The sequence below is a fragment of the Melospiza melodia genome, chromosome 11 (assembly GCF_035770615.1).
Source record: "Melospiza melodia melodia isolate bMelMel2 chromosome 11, bMelMel2.pri, whole genome shotgun sequence".
Lineage (NCBI taxonomy): Eukaryota > Metazoa > Chordata > Aves > Passeriformes > Passerellidae > Melospiza > Melospiza melodia.
This window is the reverse complement of record NC_086204.1, coordinates 11,228,712-11,251,717: the sequence shown is the minus strand read 5'-3', so window position 1 is coordinate 11,251,717 and position 23,006 is coordinate 11,228,712. Positions and strand designations below refer to the sequence as shown.

Sequence of the window (23,006 nt, the reverse complement as noted above, 5' to 3'; positions counted from 1 at the left end):
TAACAATGCCTGTACACTAAATAACTGAGAAGAGAATTAGCAATATTAAGTGTGTGAAATCTTGTTTTCCTGAGCTTTCATGGGTTCTGCCACTAACTACAGTGTATCCAGAAAAATGTATCAGGTCAAACTGTGTCACAAAATAGAATGAGAGACACTGCATACTTCAACATTAAATAAAAAATCTTTGTGGTGAGAATTTTTTTTGTCATTGGAAAACAAAATCCCTCTGCATCATACCATCCCAGTAGCTTCTTCCCCTCCCTTCATGCACAGCTGACTGTAACTCCCACTCTTCCTGTTATAAGAGAGAAAACACGAGGGCCTCTTTCAGGTGCATCAGTGGAACTGGATTTTTAAAGCTCCAAAGATGCAGAAATTGTGTGGAATTCCTGAATGCATCTAAAATCTGTCCCACGAGTCCAGCAGCAATGAAATAAAACAAAGGATGTTTTATCATGTTGCAAATCTCTCTCAAGAGGTAACAAGTGAAAGCAAGCATAACCTCAGTAGGAAGGATAGCAGGATCTAGACAAGCAAAGGCTATCTTGCACAAACTGAAATAGTGCAAGAAAATATCATTTGGTCCCTGCCTCTCAGTAATCAGAAAGCTTTGTCATCACAAATGCTATGGGAGACTAGATGGCAACAAAGTGCTCCCCCTTCCACCCTCTCCAGCAAGCTCGTTTCAGTGAGTAATAACACACAAACATAAAAAGACTTCAATGAAACTAGGGGAGAGCAGATGTTAATTACAGCAAAATGGTCTCAAAGCCAAACTGAAATTTGGTTTGGTTTTGCACAATTAGTTGGGCAGCACTCCCAAACAGTGCAAACTGCAGGGCATGCAAACCCTGACCACTTGAGGAAGATCTATGTGCAACCTGCCCATCCTGTGTAACTGAATGTCACCTCTGCAGTTATTGCCAATTGCCCTTAAGCTAATGCATCATATGTCTTTTTGACAAGAGTAATAGCTGGGTTCTGACAACGAATAATTGCCATTTCAATTGAAAATGTTAAAATATAACTGAAATCGGACATGAAATTATTCGTGAAAAATGTGGGAGAGATGATGGAAGTGTATAACTTCACTGGAATTAGCAGCAGCTTGACTGGCATTGCCTTAGCTCTAATAAGGATTCAGTACAGTACGAGCCACAAAAGCAGCACTCTGAGACAGTGACTAAGAGCTTCACTGCTAACCAGAGAACAGCCAAGCTCCTAGACTGTTTCCATTCTCACCAAATCTTGTGTTTAATGGCCTAATTTCTCAGTTTTAAACTGTCAAACTATTGAAAAGGCTGAAGCTCTACACACTGTTCCAAATGAGCAATAAGGCCATGTCCCGCAGGGTCAGCTGCTGGGCTCCCCCAGCACACCTTTTCTGGGAAGTAAAGAAAAGGATGAACATTAAGTGCCACAAGTGTCTCCCTCCAAACCTCAGACTTTTGCAGTATGCCATTGTCTCACTTTCAGTAATTGAAATTAAGCGCTCTAAATATTCCAATCAATTACATTTTGATTTACTGCTTTCCATGGCATTTTCCTTTTCCATTTATTGGTGCACTTGACTTGTATTTCCTACAGGGACATTGTGTGATAGAATTATATGTCATTCTTTTAAAATGTCTCTTTCCTTCTAGTACAAGTTTTAGGCTGTACCCTGCAGAGTGCCCCTGAACTGATCTATCCTCTCTCCAGTCCTAGCAGCAATGTCCAGGTAGCAGTTTTGCCACCACATCTATGATTAGAATTCTGTACAAAAGCTTCCCCTGAATCCTGTCTCTATAGGACTGCACTAAGCATAACTAAATAATGGAATTAAACATCTTCCAGCATGCATTTGTGAGAGCAGTGTCTGATTTCCTGCATTCAAATGCACCAGTTGTAGTCCTTGTCTCCCCTTGAGGAAAAATGGATCCAAATCATGAGTGGACTTTTCCCACCTATCTTCAGTACAGGGTAACCAGACTTTGGTTTTCCTCTTCCTACACCAGCCAGTAATGATTGCCAAACAAGTGAGAAGAGCCTTGTGCCAGCTGTGGGGCAAATGGATGACAGAAGTATCATCAGAGCAGCTCTTCAAAACCCATTGACTTAAGCATCACCTTACTCATCAATTGTTACCTGTTCTGCAATGGCTGGAAAGAGATGTTTTCTAAAAATTAATTTAAAATATCCCTTTGTATTCTACCCAGCCTCCAAAATAGTCCAGCATTCAGACCCAGTGCTTCATCACTCCTACTGACAGAGATTGTTCTTGCACGCACACAGCCCTTACCCACCTCTCACAAATACAATGCTTTTCTCCAGCAACAGAATTCTCAAAATCTCTAAATTAATCTATTTCCAACAGTCTTATGCAGGCTGAGACTTTAAAAGAGAAAAAGCCTTTGGGATAGTAATCTCTTCACTACAAATACTTATTCTTCCCATGTATAAACATTGCAGAATATATCCTTTAATCTGATGTTATTTTTTCTTAAAGTACCAGAAACTAGTTAGAAAGCTGTGCTTATACTGTACCAACAATTCATAAGAAAGTGATGGGGTGGAAATATTTTGAAAATTTAATTAAACTTCAGAGAATCAATAAAACCATTTGTTTTGTTCTAGCACCTGTTTTTAGGCAATATCATCTTCATGCTGCTGCCTGTTTGGTTATATTAGAAATTACATGATCTGCTCAGCTGCAACAAGCCTATTGATTTGTATGTAATAGCAGGTAGAAGTACTGCCTGTTTACAAGGGATTCCTAGTTACTGTGAACACTGTCTGTAAACAGTCAGGGACTCCAGTGTAACACCACATGCCTCAGAGCAAGCAAGCTAAACACGGCAGCAGCTCACACAGCAAGCACTGAGCACGTTCTTTGTCAGGTAGGAAACTTTACAAGTCTGGCAATATAAATAACACAAAAGATGTCAAGCTTTTCAACAGCTCCTAAGGGGAAGATGAGGGAAAGGGAAATAGGGGGAAAATAAAAGAAGTGTGATAAACATAATCACTTACTATTCCAGCAACTTTTTCTACGTTGTCCTTTCTGCATACCTTTTGCTGCACATCTGCAGTCCAGACAGCACAGTACACACGGTGTCACCATACAATATCAGAAAGCTTCACCCACACATAGCAACACCAAAACCACTTCAGAAGGCTGCAAGCTCTGCCCTTCTTGATCTTTAGCCCAGCCTTTTATCCCCTCCTGTTGGTGCCCTGCCCCTGTGTGCCCTCTGTTCCCTTTGGTGGCTGCTCAGTGCCCCTGGGCACTCCATGGCTCATTGCTGTCAGTGCTGCTCACCTGCTGCTCACAGCTGCACCCACTGGGGATGGGGCTGGGCCAGCCCCACTCACAACCACCACACACTGTGTGCCTACAGATACCTACTGAAACTCTTAGATACATGAAGAATTCTGAAAAAATAGGAAAACACTTAACTACTAACCAGTGAGCACTCATTTGTCCAAGGCACTCCAGGGAGGAGAACTCACTGGTAAAAAGTTTTCTCCACTGAAAGAGTCTGTCCTTGACCATTTCTGGCTATGCTAGAGAGCAAGGAAACAGTCAGCAAAAGTGGAATCTTACTCTGGAGAGTTTACAGCTTTTTCTCTATGGGATTTAAACAGAACATCTCGGAATCCTTGTTGACCATGTCTGCAATACCCATCAATTCCAACTTCCCAGCAATATTAAGAGTGTGCCTAAAGCAGATACAGCCTTGTCTGACACCCCTAACAGCAGTATCAGGTCTCCCTGGGTCTCTTCAAGTCAACAAATTGCCTGGGCACCTATAGACTGCAATAGTCCTGTTTCTCCCTTCTGTTCACCTACTAGTGCATCGCATTTCTAAAAACAGCCTATCAACTCTTTAAGAAGAGTACCTGCAGGTTGAGCATTTTAGTATGTTTGCACTGGGGTGCAAGATTAATTGAAAACTTCTGACTTTGTTACACATAGGACAGTTGTTGACTATCCCTTATATGATGAAAGAGCGTAGATGGAGTGTTGCTTTTTAAAATTAGTCATACTAACATGCTAAATAAGACTGTTGTTCATTTCTCAATCCTAAAAATTCAAGAACAGTGAAATGAAGTAGCATAATTTCAACTAACAGGTCTCTCTTGCCCTTTGGGTAAATTGTAACTGAATCCCAACAAATGTGAAAAAACTTGTATTTCTTCTGCATTTACTGCTGGAATCAGAAAGCCAAAACAAATAATAAGACACAGGGAGGAAGCAGTCCCCATTAATGCATCTCAAACTTTGTTCAGCTGCTTCTTCATCCTAGAGAGTTTTGTAAAAAAGCATCAGGTTCCAGCATACAAAAATTTTTTCTCGGAGCAATTCCTTTGATAGACAGCTAGAACCAGGTAAAAGCAATAGATCTTGAATTTTAGTCTGCTTTACTTTTGACACTGTAGGATTACTGTAGGTTTTAGGCTCAGAGTTAGGAATGCTTACCTCCCACTGCAGTACCTGAGGTTGCAGTCTGTGCAACTCTGTTTTGTCTTCAAACCTCAGCTTTCATGTATGTGCTACAGGGATGCTGATGTTCCTCTCTATGCCCTGGAGATCAGTGCCACTCAAGCTTGAGCTTTTTCCGAAGTTTTTGACTATAGTCTATATCCTCCATGGTCTCTGCGTCACACATTTTTTCATTTCAAAAGCTTAGAAGAAAATATAACATGACTCCAACCACACTCCAGGAAGTGTAATAGTGAATTCTGATCTTGGAAATAACCACATACATTCAAAGGGCTTTTGAGTTTACAATTTTCACTTTCTTATAACAGCCTACTTTTTTGCATGATCACAATGGATCATTGAAGTCGAAGAATAGTATAAAATATTCTGAAATATAAAAACTCTGTCAAGTTCCATTACTTAACAGAATGTTGTCAAAATGAGTGTTCAGTTCTCTCTTACAACAAACTTCCTCCCTGCCTCACGAGAAGCCACACTCATAGTATCCTATAAACCCTTCCATATGAAAAAGCCAGCAATGAGTAGGTGACATGGTGATTCTATTTGAGGTTCTATCCTCATCAAAGCATCCAATATAGAACATTGGTATTTTTGAAAAGAATTGGAAAGTACAATATATACTAGAAATACTCACTTTCAAATACCTAGAGCAAATGCTGATTATGCTTGAAGTGTGTGCTTTGCCATTGGATTTCCTACTACAGTAGGGTTTCTTTTATTTATATATATGCCCCTTGCTTGTTACTGTGCTGGGAAGTGTTCTGAAAGCTGCTCCATTATGTATATTTCAACAAGTTGAAGTTAATGCTCTACTAAGCATTTTTCACACTATGTGGGGAATTAAAAGTTACATGTTTCTTGCACTGGTAAGTATAATAAGAAACCACTGCCCAAGGCAAGGTGCTCTTTGTGAAAACTTAACACATGCTGGAAAAAGGCCTCTTGGTGCTGCTTGCTGAAACAGGGATGAGGAATTGACTGAAGTGTCTTTTTGTTGATGTCATCAGACAAGAGGGGGAGGAACAAAGGATACAAAGGAGCGTAAGGAACCACGGAAACACTACACAGGCAGAGAAGAAAGTCACAAATGAGAATAAAAGACAAAGGATTTGCCAGAAACACTAATCTGTGGAAAGAAAACTGACTGTTCATCTGGAAAATGGAAAAATCTGTATGTTCTTTGTAAGTATACTGGCTGTACCAATGAAAAACTTGATTTTTCCCACCAATTTCTTCTCCTAGAAGCAGCAAGATTTTCAACACTGGCTAAAGAATATTCTGTGTGCTTTATGTCACATCCTCATATCACACAGATATAGCTGTAACTTCAGTGTCTAGATAACAAAGGTTTTACAATTTATTAAAAAATTAATATATCAATAGAGCAAATCCTGATATTTTGCCAATTCTTTGAAAGTAAGGTGAAGCCACAAAAGAACCCATTAATATCAGCTCCAAAATAAGCAGCCATGTCACATCCAGGCTGAAGTGTAGTGAAACATGTACATGCTCCAAACACCAGCCACATCAACTGGTTGTTGATTTTGAATCCATGTTCATTTTATGAGTGGAGACAGGCCAAACTCCAATGACACAGGGAAGAACAAAGTGTCATCTCATATGCTGCTTGTTTTCCAAGCACATCCTGTTAGGCCACAGGTTAATCATTGTCACTTCATGCACCCACATATCACACAGTTCATTAATTATTACTTAATGTCACTACACTACTAGATTGTTTGATGAATTCTATTAGTAATTAGAACTGCTCATGCAGTGACATTCAAATAAAACTTCTCCTCACAGTACATTCATTATGAAGAGCCAGAAAGAGAAAAAAGCTAGATTTTATGAGATGCATTTCATTTAGACTACAGCTTGTTGATTTATTTTACTGTTACCTACAAAATACTCATGACAATCCAAAAACTCAGACTAAATTCAGCTGCATCTCCTTATACACATTTAGAACAGAGAAAAAGGATGCCACGCCAAGAGCTAACACTCTTATTTATCTAGAGAAGGTCAAACAAGGAAAGGATGCTTTTAGACATCAAGTAGAATTAATCTTAGCACTAGTATTCAACCATTTGACTTCAAAAAAGAGTACAGTCAAGCTGATGGCTTGTTTGCTACTCTGTGTTTTAGGGACAAATTTCAATACTACAGTACTTTTACAAATTCTCCCTGAGAACTAAATGAACTGGGCTTGTTTTACAAAAATGTAATCTTTGATGATCTGAGGGAAGAAGGCTTGAAGCAAAGTCATTTCTTTCTCACATCTGCCATTTTCTTTAAGTTCAGAACAAAGTAGAAAGACATGATACCTTAGCTGCCTTTCTTGTTAACTTTCCCTGAAATCAATATATATTTAAGAAAAGTTTTGATTTTACAAACCTACATATGTTGCAGCAACAGTATGTTCTATCAAAAATAAACCTGTGAACTGCAATAACGCTCTTCAGCTCATGCCTCCCACTGTGAAGCAAGTCTTAAAGACTCTGGTTTTACAACATTTTTACACTGTGAGCTAAATATGAGCCAATTGCATCTCCTGAAGAAACTGCTTTAATTCATCAACATTCAAACTCTGCATATTGAGCAGCCTGCTGGCTGTGGATGTTCACCTCATTACCTTTTGTTTACCTTTTCCTCTGCACGGTGGTGGAACACGTGCATGAGATTTTGGTAAACACCAGCAGCCACCTGCAGCCCTGCACAGCTCAGAGGCAGTTCCAGGGAGGAAGCACAGTGGGAGCTCCAAAGAACACGTGATGTCTATCCCAGGCATCTCTAACTCCACATCAACCACCCCTGACAGACATTTAGGTAACCACATCTCAAACACCTCCAGGCTGCAGATAAGACAAGTTGCCCAGGTAATTTTGTATCTATGTAGCTTGTTCAGAAAACTTGGCTAAAACCTGAGTCTCCTTTCTTCAGTTCAAGGCTGTGTTTCCTGTTACTGTTCACACTGACTAGGAACTGAAATAATTCACTGAACTGACTAGGACTGGACTAAGGGCTCAGTCTCTTAAGTTATGTAAAACCTTTTAGTTATTTGGATGCTATTGCCACACCCCCCTTAGCCTGTTCTACATTTCCATTCAGACAATTCCAGTCTCTCCACATTTGTTAAGTCTCTTCAGGAATATTTTCAATGTATCCTATTCCCTGTATCCTTTACAGGCCTTAGTGGCCAAAGCTAGGCAAAGAACTTAAGCTGGAGCCTTACCCGAAATCAACTAAATGATGACTTCTATTTTATAGATGATGTTCCCATTACTAGGCATCAATACAGTATTTACCTTCTTCAAAGTAAAATCCTGTCAACTTCTGTTCTGTCCATGGTTCACTTCTACTCTTTTCAGCTGCTTAGCCACAAGTTGCCCAGTCTTAACTGGTACAGATAATTCCTCCCACCTGTAAATAAAACTTCATGGATATTTAACTGCATACTCTTTCCTAACCTACAAGTTTATCAGTATCTGAGTGATCCAATCCCCCTGTCCACTCACAGCCCCTGCTTGCAAGATATTATCTCAAAATATTTTAAATTTATTCTAGACACAACCAAGAAGTATTTGTCAAGACTTTTTGGGGGGAAGGGTACATTTGAAAAAGACATCCCCTAGCATGGGATCTTAACTCCCTAGAGACACACAGAGACCATCAGTGACTTGAAAGGGAACAATGTGCAGGCTGGGAACCATTGCTTTTGGAGACTTACTTTTTCTAAAGCCGTGTGACTCTTCAGAGTAGCACATAAAAGACAACTATGATCAAATATTTTCTGTAGCAATCTTTTGTACACCTGTAGATATATATAAAAGAAAATGTTTACTAGCATGTCCCAGAAGATACCAAAAGAATTTTGTGCATCTGGTCTTACAGTATAAACTTGAGGAGCTGTAATCAAATTCTGGTAACAAGAAGAGTAAACTTGCATTTCCATATTCAGGAGAATTTACAAAAAAAGGTATGTTCTCCTCAAGTACAAATCAAAATTACAAAGGCTGAGAAGCTGAATCTAGACTTTGTTTAGATTTCTACAGTTTGATTTTCCATATCCTGCCATTCTGATCTGGAGATCAACTGGCCTCTTAATCATCTAATTCCATCTTTCCCTGATTCAATACTGTGAACTGCAATAATGCTTACATGCCACATACATACATTAAAAACACAACTGCAAAAAGCATAAATCTCTCCAACTGCCATTGATTGCATCCTCTACTTGCAATAGTTCTTGGGAATAGAGCAGTAGATACAAAAGCTAACAGAAGTCCTATCCTGCCCTTTCCTGAACAATAAAAATTAATGCTATCAAAACAAAAATCAGGCATGACTGCTTTTATGATCTGTCTGTATTTTTCTTCTCCCCACACATGTGGTGTAAATATTTGTGGGACTTGTACCACACCTGTGTTGAACTTTGTAATGGGGAAGGGAGAAGAAGTAGAGAAGATCTTTGTACACATCCAGGTAACTGAGGAGGGTGGGGGTCTCCTGGCACACTGCACATTATTGATAGCTACAGGCCATAAGGACATTAATTGTAAAACTACCAGAGAAAAGGTTTCTTCAATTATACGTATTTCCATTAGCCCTATGCAGAAGTAAGAATTATAATCCTAGAAATAATACTGCATCTCCTTGAGGAGACCTTTCAATTGCTTTGGGAAAAAAGACAACTAATTGAAAACAGAGTCATCTGGCAAGAGTCCTTGCTTAGGACCACATTAGCAAATGTTTTCCCACATGGTGACATAAGAGAATTTCTGTTTCCAATCCAATGGTATCCAGAGACATATAATATGTTGGGCAATCATTTAGAAAAGTTACCACACACCAGGTTGTTTATCATGTGGCATCAACTTTTTACTTCTTGTTTTCTAGTCTTCTCTATTTCTTTTCTTCCCAAAGCCACTATCATCATTAAAAAAAAAAACAGCTCTGAAAGAAGCAAGCCAGCCTGATGCCCCTTGGTAAACAGCCACCTCTGAACCTGCCATTTTTTGTACCTGTAAGTTTGCCTAAGGTCAGATTGCAACCTTTTATAATGAACTCACATATTTTGCAAAAAGCAGATTTATCAGGTAGAAAAGTGGAACCCAGAAAAAATCACCAATAACTTAAATGTTCCAGGAGGCTTATTAAATAAAATCTAACTTCACAGTCATGTAAGCAGCAGATATCCTCATAATGAATGGGCAGAATACACTACAGCAGATCAGGAATTATAAAACTAAATTAGAAACCCAAATTTCATTTGCTATAAAAACAAACGGCTCTTTGTTCTTCAAAGGAAGTTGCTGAGATAATGCAGTGAATCACCCTTCCGCAGTCAATTTCTGAAGCTTAATCCTTTCTATATTTCTTTTTGCTAATTATGTATGCATCATACATTTCAGCGTTTTGTGAGAGAGTGGATATGATTAACATCTCATCTCACAGCTTTAGGATGCCTAATTACCCAAAACCACCCCTCCTCCACAGAGTGGACATGGAGCAAAGAGCCAAAATCCCACAGCGTGTTTCACTGCTTGGTTCCTGCTTCTTGTGGTAGCCTGGGACAGGACTGAGCATTACACACATACACACACAGAGCATCCCTGCCTGGCAGCTCCCTTCATGCCTGTGCTGGGTGAGCCCCAGGTGGTGCTGACTGCCATCATCCCGGCGCTTACAGCCTCACATTTTACATCTGCAGCAAAAACAGAGTTGACAACACACTGAGGGCTCAGCCTTTGCTGGACAGCACTGCACTCCACCAAGGTTTTCCATTCCTAACTCTGTGCCATGACCCCCAGTGAACAGAAGTTTGGAGGACACAAAGAAGTAGACGACCCAAACTAACCAAAGAAATACTCTGTCATATGTGCTCAGCAATAAAACGGAGAGGACAGAGTGCTTCTTCTGTCACTCAAATGAAATAAGCCATGATCTGAAGAGAACAACTTGAATGTCAGAGAAAATAGTAATGTAAGGCTCTCAGCAGCCCAGTTTCCAGCAAGGAGACAAGGATTAATAGAAACAAATCCTCTTGAACTGAACATTAAAGTCAACAGAACAAAACCTGGGTCTGAGTTTGCGTATTTTGTATAAACAAGCACCACCTCTTTCTAGATGTACCTCTGTCTACCCTTTATAAATGGCTAAAACCTCAAGAATTGTCCTTTTCTTCTTCTCAGAGCATCTCAGGCTTGCCTGACAGGCAAAGGGGAAAGGAATTCTGGTTGGCATAATTTTCATTGTCAGGATAGATTTTTTCCTAGGTGAGATTTTCAAGCTTCCAAGCCTTACAATGGAAAAAGAAAAAACTATTGAGAACACAGCCACAAGTGGCTCTTGTGCCCTAATTACAGTGCTTTCTCAATTTCTCACCCATCAGAGGACATCTCACATACAAGGGAAGGAGAGAATGTCTGTGACCGAGTGTGATACTGTTAACAAGAGCATTTAATTGGGACACATTTTTGCATCCCACATTAGGTGTGACTCTTCGTTATGTGATATGTTCATGGGTGACAGGAAAATTATGCCTTACATCTGCAGAGATGTGTAAATGCCTCATTAGGTTTAATAATTATCTGTTAGAAGGGCAGTTCCACAAGAAAATCTCTCTTACTGAAAAATGAAAAGGACACAAAAAAAACCTACTGCAACTGAATCATCACTGTCCTTGCTGAGTTAATTCACCTGTCCAGAAATATTTTTATAAACACATGAATAATGCATGTTACATTGTAAAAAACACATGAATGGGCTACATCACAAAAAGGTTATCAAGTAGCCCATGAAATCAGACACACTGTTTTCAAACCTGAGTTCAATTTGGTCTGAATTTATATGTTAATTCACATACAAGAAAGAAAGAAAAAAGAAGGTGGAAAAAATGTTGTTGTGACAAGTTACACATCAAACTTTTTAGGCACAACTTCTTTTCAAACAAAAAAACTACAAATATCAAAAATCAATAGTATATGACTGATTCTATATAGCTAAAAATATAATAAATTTTTTAAAAACCCACAACAAACAAAGAAGCCTCAGCACCTTCCTGGCACAAGTCATATTATCCTGACAATAAAAAGTTCTCAGGGAAAGCTGTACTATCCCACTTACATTGACAGCTCAGTTTTACGGCTAAATAAGGATTATATAAACCTTCGAGACAAAAACAAACCATTATCAACTTCTCACAATGAGAAGGTGGTGAGACAAATGAAGCACAACCTTCACAGTAGCAAACTACACATTTTGACACATCATTAAACAAAAAGATTAACCAGTTTATTATATTTAACATATTTACAAAATAGTACAAATTAAAGTACTGTAACTCCATTATTGCATGACATAAAACAACTCCATACAGATAAAAGCAGCACATGAAAGAGATGCTCCAGAATATTTAGGAAGTCTTTGGTACTCAAAATATAGTTTAAGATGCAGCATTAACTCAATCAATACAGGGCATTAAACACAGACAATGATATGCAGATTTACACCACAAAAGTAAAGTTTACCTATGGCTTTCATTCTTCTGAAAGGATGACTACTGGACTCAGGAATTGCTTAAAAGCTTTACAACATTTTTAGGATGGAGAGAATACTCAAAATTATTCTAAAGCCAAGCTGTTGAAAATGACTGCTATATTTTTCAACTCATACTGAATTTAACTGCCTTGTCTCAGAACTATATGACAGTAAAGCACTAAACACTTCACAGACCTAGAGCCTACTCCTCTACCCCTTAAGCAGGCAAAACTGGGAAAGAATCATCTTTGTCTCCTTAAGGAATATAGGATTAAGCTCACAACAGACAATCAAACTGCATGGCAAAACATGATCAAAGACTGCATACTCTAGCCTACGCTGCTGTACACGTCATTTACAAAATTTTTATGCATCATCTACATATTTACAAATGCTCTGAATTACTCCATCAAGTAATGTATTCAACACAATCACAGTTTACATCATTTTGAGGTAAATCCTTGAAAAGTTAGAGCATGGGCAGAATTTCATCTGCAAGGCTGAATCTCTCAAGTTGCTAAGGAGAAGCTCCTCCCCTTGCCCTGGTCACACAGCACTGCCTGCCAGGTGTGGCAGGTGGGTAAGAGTTGCAGAGATGAAGGGGTTTTTGGGAACTCTCTGTGTTGTGCTCGATTCTCCTTGATAGCCAGGAAAGGCCAGAAAGAACCAAAGAATCCTGGGGGTAGCCAAAGAAAAACCCAAATATGTACTAGCAGATTCTGCTCTGTGGACAAATAGTGGACATTATGGTGCTTGTAGACTGGGACAGCACTGCAGGGTTAAATTGTGCAGTGACAGTGCACACTAACTTTAAGATGCCAGCAGAAAAAGAGAACAGGCAAAAGAGAGGATGTAGGACAGGATGAATTATCTTCATTTAAGAGCTTGATTTTCTTTCAAGTTTTCAAGTGACATTACTTAAATATCTAGAACTGAATATCTGAAGACATCATCCACATTTATTTTAGCTTGTAACTACATTTCTAACTCTTCAAAATTACAGTAAACACTGCCTCACCAAGCAGTGGACACCACTTTACAAGGCCTGGTCTTTCATGCTGGCTAAGCTAGACACATTTGGGGATGCTCAGAACACTGCAACAAGACAACTCCCTCATTGAACTGCCATTGACATCTCAGGCAACAAGAAAGGAAAGGGCAGAAGGAAGTTTGCAAGTTCCATTTGCATTCACAAAAGGTGATAGAAACTCCTGTATAACTAGGAAAAGACAGTACTGAATTGAAAGCATTGAAGCTCATCTAAGTCAATCAAAAGGTTAAGATAAACACTTTTGTTCTTGAGAAATGACATCATCTTGCATTAGTATTTTCTCCTTCAGAATAAGTCTGCAATATTTATTTAATGTTATTGCTGAAAACTTTCAGCTCATCTTGTCATGACTATCCCCCAGCTGCACTTTTATTGTCAGCTGCTTAAATGAAAAACCTCACATAAAAAGGCTTGAGTTGACAATAAAGGATCACACTATTCCACTTTGTGAATGTTTTTTAAAGCAATACCACATCACTACACCTTTTTAGAATGTCTTTAAACAGATTGTTAGAAGATCTAGGCAGGACCTCAAAGTAGCCAGTTAAGTAATTACATATGTATGAATGCTACTCATATTTACTATACATTTCTTCAGAATGTTTTTGTGAGTTTAAAATGGTTTGTAAGCTGATAAGTAAAGTAGTTTGATGTCTCAAGACAAGTCTACTGACTATACTTTATGCCCACTGGAATGATTGAAATTTGTTTTCTGCATGCAGTGATAAGAAATAAGAAGCCTTCATCTCCTTGTACCATCACAGATGTTAGCTGAAAGAGAAATGTTAAATATTCAGCCATTGCTTGTACTCATGGTGTAGTACAGGGTGAAATGCAAAGGAACAAAGAATTTTGTTTTCCAGAGATCTTCTGGGAAGGTGAGGGTTGGACTTTGTACTGATCCCCAGTGATGGCAAACTGGCAGCTTCTTTCTTGCACAGCTCTGGGGAAGGTAATAATCTGTCAGCCCAAACTTCTGTATAAATCCCAACATTAAGACTGGAAGGTTCAGACAGGCAAAAGTGTTGCTGTTTAAATACTTAACAAGACCAATACCACATTGAAGATATAAATTTTTACAATCCCTGAAACTGCTGGTCAGCAGAAGATAGTTTTTAATTCATTCGTCCTCTTCAACATAAGTTGATGGAAACCAGCCCACCTAAAAAGGGGAAAAGCAAAACAAAATAATACATGAGATGCACAAGAGTTTTTTGTTTTTTGTTAATGGCTGTCCTAGGCACAGCAAGGGTGGGTCTGTTCTGTACATATATTAAAAAGATTACAAAGATAAAGACAGTAGAGTCTAGTGTCCTACACTTCAGAAGTTATAAAGTTATCTACATTCTGAAACTATTCATGTGTCAAATAAGATTCATGTAAGACATACAGTGACACAATGTCATATATTTCTTATTTTATGTATTTGCTTTAGGTTTCTTCAGACTTCTTTATACCCAAAGTCAATTTAACATGCATGAAAGAACTCAAAACCAAACCTAGAGCATGACTAGAAGGGGTGACTGCATAAATTTTTAGACTACCTTGCCAAAATATCTCCAGAGGTAAATTTATAATGTCAAGTCCAGGCTATGAAAGTCACCAAGGAATGCCAGCACTTAACAGGGCATCTGTTAGAATGTGGGCAGCTGCATTACAGGGAGTTGTTCAGCTTTCTTCACATGTAAAATGTATATAGCACAATGGGTATTTCTTCTGCTTCCCTATTTCTTCTGGTCTAATTGACTATTTAAAAAGTTGAAACCATTTAACTTTAACATAACCAAGCTCATGTACACAATAAAAAAGATTCTCCAAATTGCATAAAGCAGTAAGTCTGGACATTCACTTCAACTGCACTTGCAACCATCATTTCCAGCTTCAGACAATTTACATTCTTCTACCTCACATCCCTTGACCCTGAACTCAGCATTTTAAACATGGAAACAGCAGTCTCAAATGCTTCTGACTAATCTGCATTATAAGGCAGTAAACTAAGATTGAAACAGTAAACCCTTTATAGGTCAAAAGTGAAACTTCACTTCCAAGTCTCAGAGCAGGGTGTAAAGTGAGTTCATAAAAATCCCTGCTAAATGTGTCACTTCATCTGGGCCACATTCCTAGAGATCAAAGCAGCAGTCTTCTATAAAAAGGTGGTTGGTTCCACTGCATTGTGTTCTGGCAGAAAGATGTGGGAAATCATTCTGTGGTAAAGTGCTAAAGAGAGCTCCACAGCACCAGGAACCTGACCCCAAGTATCTGTGTGCAAAACAGTTCAAGAAAGGTCAACTGTAGCAGTGCTATTAATCCTGGTTATTTTCCAAACATATAACCCAGCCCAAATATTCAGCCTGCTAGGTCACATTAAATAACCAATAATTTAGATGCTGGGAAAGCTACCTGGCAAGAGTTCTGCCTCGCTGCTATGAAACAAAGATGAGAACATGTTCCATCTTTTGAATTTAAATACACAATGTAGGATCACACTATTTTTTTTATACAAAATCACTGTCAGTGAAGGCAGAAAGAAACACAGGAAAAAGAAAATAAATAGCCTTACCCTCCCATTTACTTCACCTCTCCACCAACCATTGGCACTCATCTTGGTGTAAATTTTGACCACGTCCCCTTTGAGCAAGGACAGCTCCCGCATGTCCCGGGCACAGAAGTCGTACCTGGCTATGGCAATGCCGATCACCTTCGGGCTCAGCACTGGAAGGAAGCACATGGTGAGATTAATATTAGGGCTGCTTGAGGGGAGGCTGCCAAACCACTGTAAACAGAAATACCGTAAAACATAAAACAAGGATTCAACAGCAACATACAATGGCATTCATTTTATGCAAAACATCTGCACTACAAACATCAATAAGACTTAAATGTAGGTTAATGGTATAAAAGCTGAAGGGATTTTTTTTGTCATTTTTTGAAAAGTCCTCTTTATTTTCAGAAGAAAAATCAAACTAGATGAGCCATAAATAAAATATTCCCCACCCTAAGATTGCTAAATACATCGCAATTATTTTATTCTTGTGCTTCATAATAAAATTTGCTGCCAGTTATATACATCAACATATTTTACAGGTCACTAATTTCCTTCCAAAAGAATTATTAGCATTTACAGTTGATTTAATTTTAGACCTCTAATGAAGCAAAACAAACAGAATAAGGTGCTGTTCTTTCAAAAAACAACTCCCAAGTTAAATATTAATGCACTTAAAACTGGAAGCTAACATCAGCATGAGAAAAAGTTACACACTTTCTACAGGAAATTTCCACGGATCATTTGTCACAATCTGCATTAATATTGACTGATGTAAATCTATTCTTTTCAGGAGTTCATTCTGTAAATCACCATTGAATTTTTCTATAAAATTAAGGTTCAGTGAAATTAACACTTTAAAGTTTCAATGTACATCAATAGAGAAGAATTTTGCCAATGTAAAGCCCAGAAATTTTAAACAATAAAAAGCTGTGAAGAATTTTTAAAAAGCAAAGGCACAAAAAGCCTCACTTCAAAAACCATCATTTTTCCAAATAGTTTTATAGGAAATTGTTCCAACGCTGATGTAGAATGTCCAAACTTGCAAAAGAAATCCTCAATGATTCCAGTGTGAGAACAATGAGAGGAGAGTAGGCATGGCCTAACAGATAAAAGACCTTTGGAAATGCCTTTAAGATTGTAGTTTAGCAGTGCCCTCAACAATGTAATACCATGAATTCATATCTAGGTGCCTTTAATTTAAATCGAGAACCCAAAACACAGCAGATGAGCAGAGAAACCTTAACAGTTTTTGTTCTGCTTGTGTTGAGGTTTTCTTCTGACTCCAATGGATCACAGACACATAATAGTATTAAATATCTGAACATCATAATATGTTAAATACTTTCAGCTTAAAGAGAAAATATAAACAATTTATTTTAAACTAACAAGGAATACTACATGTAAAATATTATTAGATATATCACAGAAATAGAACGCCTAAAACCCGGTTTTGATAACAGATAATGCTTATATCATGTCACTAAAGCTTAATCCAACCCTTCTGACTGCTTATGTAGAGTATGCTTATCAGACACCTGATAAATTATGTAAAAGATGCCATATAACAGAGAACCAGCCTCTCAGTTTATTGCTTATATTGATGTTGCAAAAACCTAGGCGCTATATTAAGCACATTGAAGCTCAAACATGCTTTTTTACCCCCTCTTAGCCAGTCAGATGTAGATGGCACTTGTTTAGACCCTGACATGAATGTAATGTCCTATACCTTATCAGCATTGCAGTAATCAATTTTACAGGAAAAGAGCACATCATGGGCAGCAATTGTTTTGGAGAAAGGAAAAAAGAGGAGCAGTTATTGATTGGAGGGTCAGTAAGCATTCCCAGCCATGCAGCATTCACTGACAGATTTGGAGAAGCATTGCAGGATGCAAGATGTGATTCTGGGGAGCAGGGTATAATTTCAGATTCTAGAAAGATAAAGGGGCAAGGAAAAATTACAGGAAGCAAAGATGAAGAAATTTGGGAAAATGGGGAAGAAAATAACTAAGAAGGAAAGAAATGCACAGACAAATAATAAAAATGGAAAAAAGCAAGGAAAATTAGGATAGAGAATAAAGAGAGCACATCTGGGGGAAAGGAGGACTTTTAACTCTTTTTCAAGTCACAAAGCATAGAGGAAAAGGAGAAAGAAGCAAGAGAAATCAAAACCATATATCTTCAAAAGTCTTGAGGCAGAAAGTAGCAGAATTTAGATTAATTTAGAATCCAAGATCCATATTTTCAAATAAAAGTGAAGCTCATGATAGGAAATATATAAAAGTAAGCCAGATGAGTGATGGAATACAGGAAAATGACAGTGCTAATTTTTTTCCGAAAAAAATATTAACCATATCTCTCTGCTGACACAATCACAAAAACACCTTGAGTAGAGGCTATCAGCCCTGAATTCCCAATTAGTGCTGTCCTGGGATAAATAAAATTGAGGGAAGACAACACATGGAAAGGACACCTGGACAGATGGGAAAGAGAAGCAACACTGAGTGAAGGACAGAAAGAGGATAGCTTCAGGAAGAACTCAGAGAGAGAATGGGATTAACAGCCTAGATTGATGGAAAGAAAGGGCCAACAGGTGGATGAATGAGAATGAGAAATTAAAGGGAGGGGGGAGGGAAAGAGAAAGTGTTGAAAAAGAAAAGAAGCTGTTAAAATGCAGTAATAAATAAACCTTGTGTAATAGAAGGGAGATATTCAGAGAACTAATTGGAAATAGAGTGAGAAATCCAAAGGAGGCAAATGAAAAGTGCATATGTGAATGAGAAAAATGGGCTTTTACTTAATCCAGCCTTTCCTTCTGCAAACAGAAGATGATGACTACAGGAACTATCATCAGCTTTGATTTACACTGGAGTATATTGGACATTACCAGTGAAATAGATATGCTGCAAATGAATTTTAATACTAGTTTGAGCCACTGATGATGCATCTGGGGTGCAAACAACAGAGGTTCCCTGTGATCACAGCATGCTGGTCTAGCTCACATGCTTGAATTCCATGAAGGTCAATGTAGTATTATTAAAGCTGAGAGTAGTTGTTTCTCTCTCCTTGTGCTCTGGCCTCCTCATAAATCTGCAGCCACTGCCCTGAGGGTTGCTCCTGTGTATTAGTTTCCAAGCTCCTTGAAGCCATGTACATTTACTTGTACATTTACTGTTTCACCAAACCTCAGTGCCCTTATCCAGGCACAGGCAGCACCTTCAGTAGAGCTCAGCAGTCAGCTTAACCTTCTCCTCTGTTACCAGCTTCAAGATCAGCAGAACTAAGCCACCACTGAAGATACTTTTGAAAAAAATACTTGTAATGTCATGAAATAAGTATTTGGTCTTCTAATGTAGGCAAATTATTGGGCTATTTTTAAAAAGAAGGCAAATATATGAAGCTCTCAGAATATAATCGGTAGATATGGTTAATTAAGCACTGCAGATCAATGTTTTCCTTTAATATTTTGTACTTGTGTAACAAAATACTTAAACTGGCATATTGTGATATGTAAGACATTGAATTGATACCTATTATTATAGTTATTAATGAATTTTCTGATACAGCAGTTTTTCATATTAAGAATGTCATTATAATTTATTGAAACCTCATTGTGGGAATATATGGGAATGTGTGATAAGGTCGAAATAACTGAGTCTTGATTGCTGTTCTATCACCATAGGCCACTTCACAATTTTATTCTCATGGAACAGATACCAGTTTCAGTAAGAATGGAATTTACAGTCAAGTACTGGGCAGCTGAATACAAGATGTCCTCTCCTATCCCTGACCAAAAGGACAAAAGCTCAGAGTATTTACCTTGAGCAAAGAGCTAAAATTTAACTCCTTCAACGTTGTTTCAGATCAGGTGAGGCTTCGGGGAGTCCAGCTGAGCGTCACCACCACAGGGCAAACAGCTACACCAAAATGGCTTTCCACAGATGTGCCCTTTATAAAAGCAAATGTCAACTGGAAGGGCACCCTCTAGCTTGGATTCTCAGTCATTGTTGTGACTACTGAAAGGAAGTATTGCCCCAAAAATATCTATATGTAATGGAAGAAACAGCGGAGGGGCAAAACATCCAAGTGTAGCCCAAGACATGGAGACTGAAATCCTTGGGGTGAATCAAGGGAGGGGTCACCAGAGATGCTCTCAGCACAACTAAGCTCAGTAACCATTCTCCTACAAAGCTGCCACCTAAGTCCTTTTCCCCTCAGGAAACTATGGGAAGCCCCAAGAATCCTTCTCAGAGCACTAAATAATTTCGACAGTCTCTGTGGAGCAGGTGTAAAACATACTGCCCACTGAGATCTGGATGACTCCATCTGCATTTGTGCTGGACACCTCCCTTCCCTAGGGTAAAAGCCAGCCCCACTCCTGCTCTGCACACCCCAGGCAGTGTCCTCCACCCCTGTACACAAAGGCAGGCCAGTGTAACCTGAGCAAGTGCTGCTTTCTCCACATCAGCAGCTCCTTCCATGTGCTCCTCAAAGGCATTCACCTTTCTACTGGCAAAATTCTTCTTAAATTGTCCAGTGGTGCACTTCACCTCTTTGCAGACCAAATCTTAGAGATCAGAGCAAGTGATACCCACACTGATGCACTGACTGAGGCCACCAATGTTACTACTTTTAGCATTATGCAGCCTCTTGGTTTGAAATAATTGCATCTATTAAAGCCAGACATGGTTAAATGGAAATAAAGAAAACCATATTTAGAAAACAGATGGGCAAAATTAATTAACAATGTTAATGCAGAGTTTAAAGAAAGCATTCTCTACAAAAAAAAAAAAAAAACAAACCTACTGTTTTCTAAGATGCTACTGCAGTATGTTTTGCTGCAGGGATGGGACGAATGTATTATTTACCAGCAAGCACTGAGATTTCCATGTTTGTGCATTTGAACAAATACATTGAAAATACGTAGCTCATAGATGTCAACTGCATAGCAAATTAACACTCAAGTGGTCTTGAATCTGCTGCAACTATTGAGCTTTGCAACTCCTATTCAAACTGCTTACTGCAATAAGCAGTAATAATTCAAAAGTTCAAGAGTTTTATTTTTGTTACATTCCAAGAAAAACAAGTAATAACTCAGTTTTTTGAGTCAGAGAAGACCTGAAGTATTAGATTCGTCCCTTCCCTCACTTGCTGCACACAGAAACAACAGAAGCAAATTTAGAAGAAATATAAAAGCAGTAAAGCAGTACCTGACCAGAAAGGAGTGGAGGAAGGGGGAACAAAGCTGTAGTCTGGAGGAGTTACAAAAGAAAACCCACAGAACAAAGAAGGGGCTTAGAGGAAAAAAAAGAGAAAAAGAGAAAAGCAAAAGAATATTGAAATATTGGCATAAGATTTAAATAATAGCTTTTTAACTATATAATTCATTGATAATAAGGAAACTAAGGTTCCCTACTAAGGATGTCTGCAAGGAAATTGACTGTAATAACTAGAAAATTTGGATCTATGATTTAATTTTTAACAATTGCATTTTTCAAAGAGTAAAGTAGGCAGAAGTCACCCATTTAGGGCTTCAGAGAAGTAAATTGTAACTGCAGCCTCTTGCAAATATTTTCAGATTTAACAAAAGTTTTTTTAATTCTTTGTGTGTCCCACTTCTTACCATTACAAAAGCAAGAACTCATGCATACATAAATCCTCTTAATCCCAGCAACACTAGTCACATGCCCTTAATTAGGATATAGTTTAAGTTGACCTGGAGTCAACTCCAAACTATGGCATGGAAACAAAGCATGCGTTCTGCCCTGTAAATCATTAACATCAGTAGGAATTCCACAGCTAAACTACATCCTTTAAGGCCCAAACAGAACTGCTCATATTTGCAGCTTCCCCAACTTGCAATAAACCCCTTGAGCAAGCAAAAAGAGCTTGGCCTAGGCAATACCAGCACATCATCCTAAGCCCCTGTAGCAGCTTCCCTGGGTGAAAGCCACAGGTGCTCCTGCTCTGTTGTCAATAAAACTAGGGCACTTTTAAATGCAAAAATTAGATTAAATTAACTAGAATTGCTTCAAGTGAAACTACAGTTTATTGACCTGTTCTCACATTTTGTCCCTCTTTGGAAGAGGCAATAAAGATATATAGTGTATATGTCTAATGAAGTTGGGATCTTTGCTCCCAGCTGTGATTTGGAAAGGTACATCCATCTCAACTGGATAAATGATAATGCAGCCTCTAAATTATAGCTAATAATATCTGTAATTACTGAACAAGAATTTTCCTTCCAAAAGTAACAGGGTTATATTTATCACTTGCAGCTATTTCTCTGAATTTATTCTTCTGACTACACATGAAACACAGTAATTTGGCTTCAAAATGGTACTTGCAGGAATGATGACTAGAATGATTTTATGCAAGAATCCATGGTGGAGGTAATGGTACTGTTTTGTGCATCTCACCTGGATGACAATAGATACATTTGTTACAAGGAAACTACAAGCATGAACAAAATGAACAGAATTGATACTGTATTTTAACATTCATAAACCTTGGGTTTAGAAATAAAAAAATATCCCACAAGACAAACCAACAGCATTTTAGGATAGTGTCTCACAGAACAAGAAAATCATGCTCCAGGGCCTCTTACTCTCTAGAAACTCCCTTGTGATCCTTCCCAGTGATGATGCTTTCTCCACCTCTAACACTGAATGGAGTATCTGGGATGAATGAGCAGTTCCTTTATACTGGAGACAGCAACCCCAAGGAACAGCTCTGTGGGGAATTGTGCTACACAAACCAAGAGGGCCACTTGACTCGAAAGCAGTGTCCATTCTTAGAGGCAAACACCTGCCTTTACTTCTCCTGAAGCACAATGGCAGAGTGGGACAGCAGCCCACAGGAACACACTGTGCTCTATGGGGGATGGCTGGTCCTTAACTGAGCAGACTTTATCCTGATTTTTCTCTCTGATATAGCTGGAGGGTTGGTTTTATGTGTCAAACTCTGAACAAGTAAATGTGGGCAAGGAAATCCTACTAGATTTCTACAGATAACTGATCTGTTTTGATGATAGGGTGTTGGTGTTGGCTTCTAAGCAGAAAGGCTGAATTCTTCTGATTCCCTAAGGGTTGGGATGATACTTGCTTTGTTTTACTTTACTAACAGATACCTTTACACACTTAATGCATTAAGCATTAGTAGGCAGTTAATGCATTAAGCATAAATGAGATGTGATATCCAGTTATCATACTCCTAGTTAACTGACAAAGAAAGATATCCCTCAGGTACGACTTGGCTTCATGATTTAGGTTACATTAAAATTTAAATTTCATAAAGATTCAAATTTCTCTATATGATTGTGCTCTGCATCAGCAAATCAGAATAAAGTGCCATTATTCTACTCCACAGAGTAATGTCCACTT

At 38.4% G+C, this 23,006-nt stretch overlaps 1 protein-coding gene across 1 annotated transcript in view; it reads right to left on the bottom strand.

Moving 5' to 3' along the window:
• Positions 1–11,763: 11,763 nt before the first annotated feature.
• VAV3 (vav guanine nucleotide exchange factor 3) overlaps positions 11,764–23,006 on the bottom strand; it is a 148,537-nt gene continuing 137,294 nt past the window's right edge. Inside the window, exons 26-27 of the mRNA XM_063165577.1 lie at positions 15,643–15,794; positions 11,764–14,244 (exon numbers count right to left, since the gene is read on the bottom strand). Of these exons, the coding sequence (XP_063021647.1) occupies positions 14,203–14,244; positions 15,643–15,794 (194 nt within the window). The 3' untranslated portion in view covers positions 11,764–14,202. The remainder of the gene's footprint in view (positions 14,245–15,642; positions 15,795–23,006) is intronic.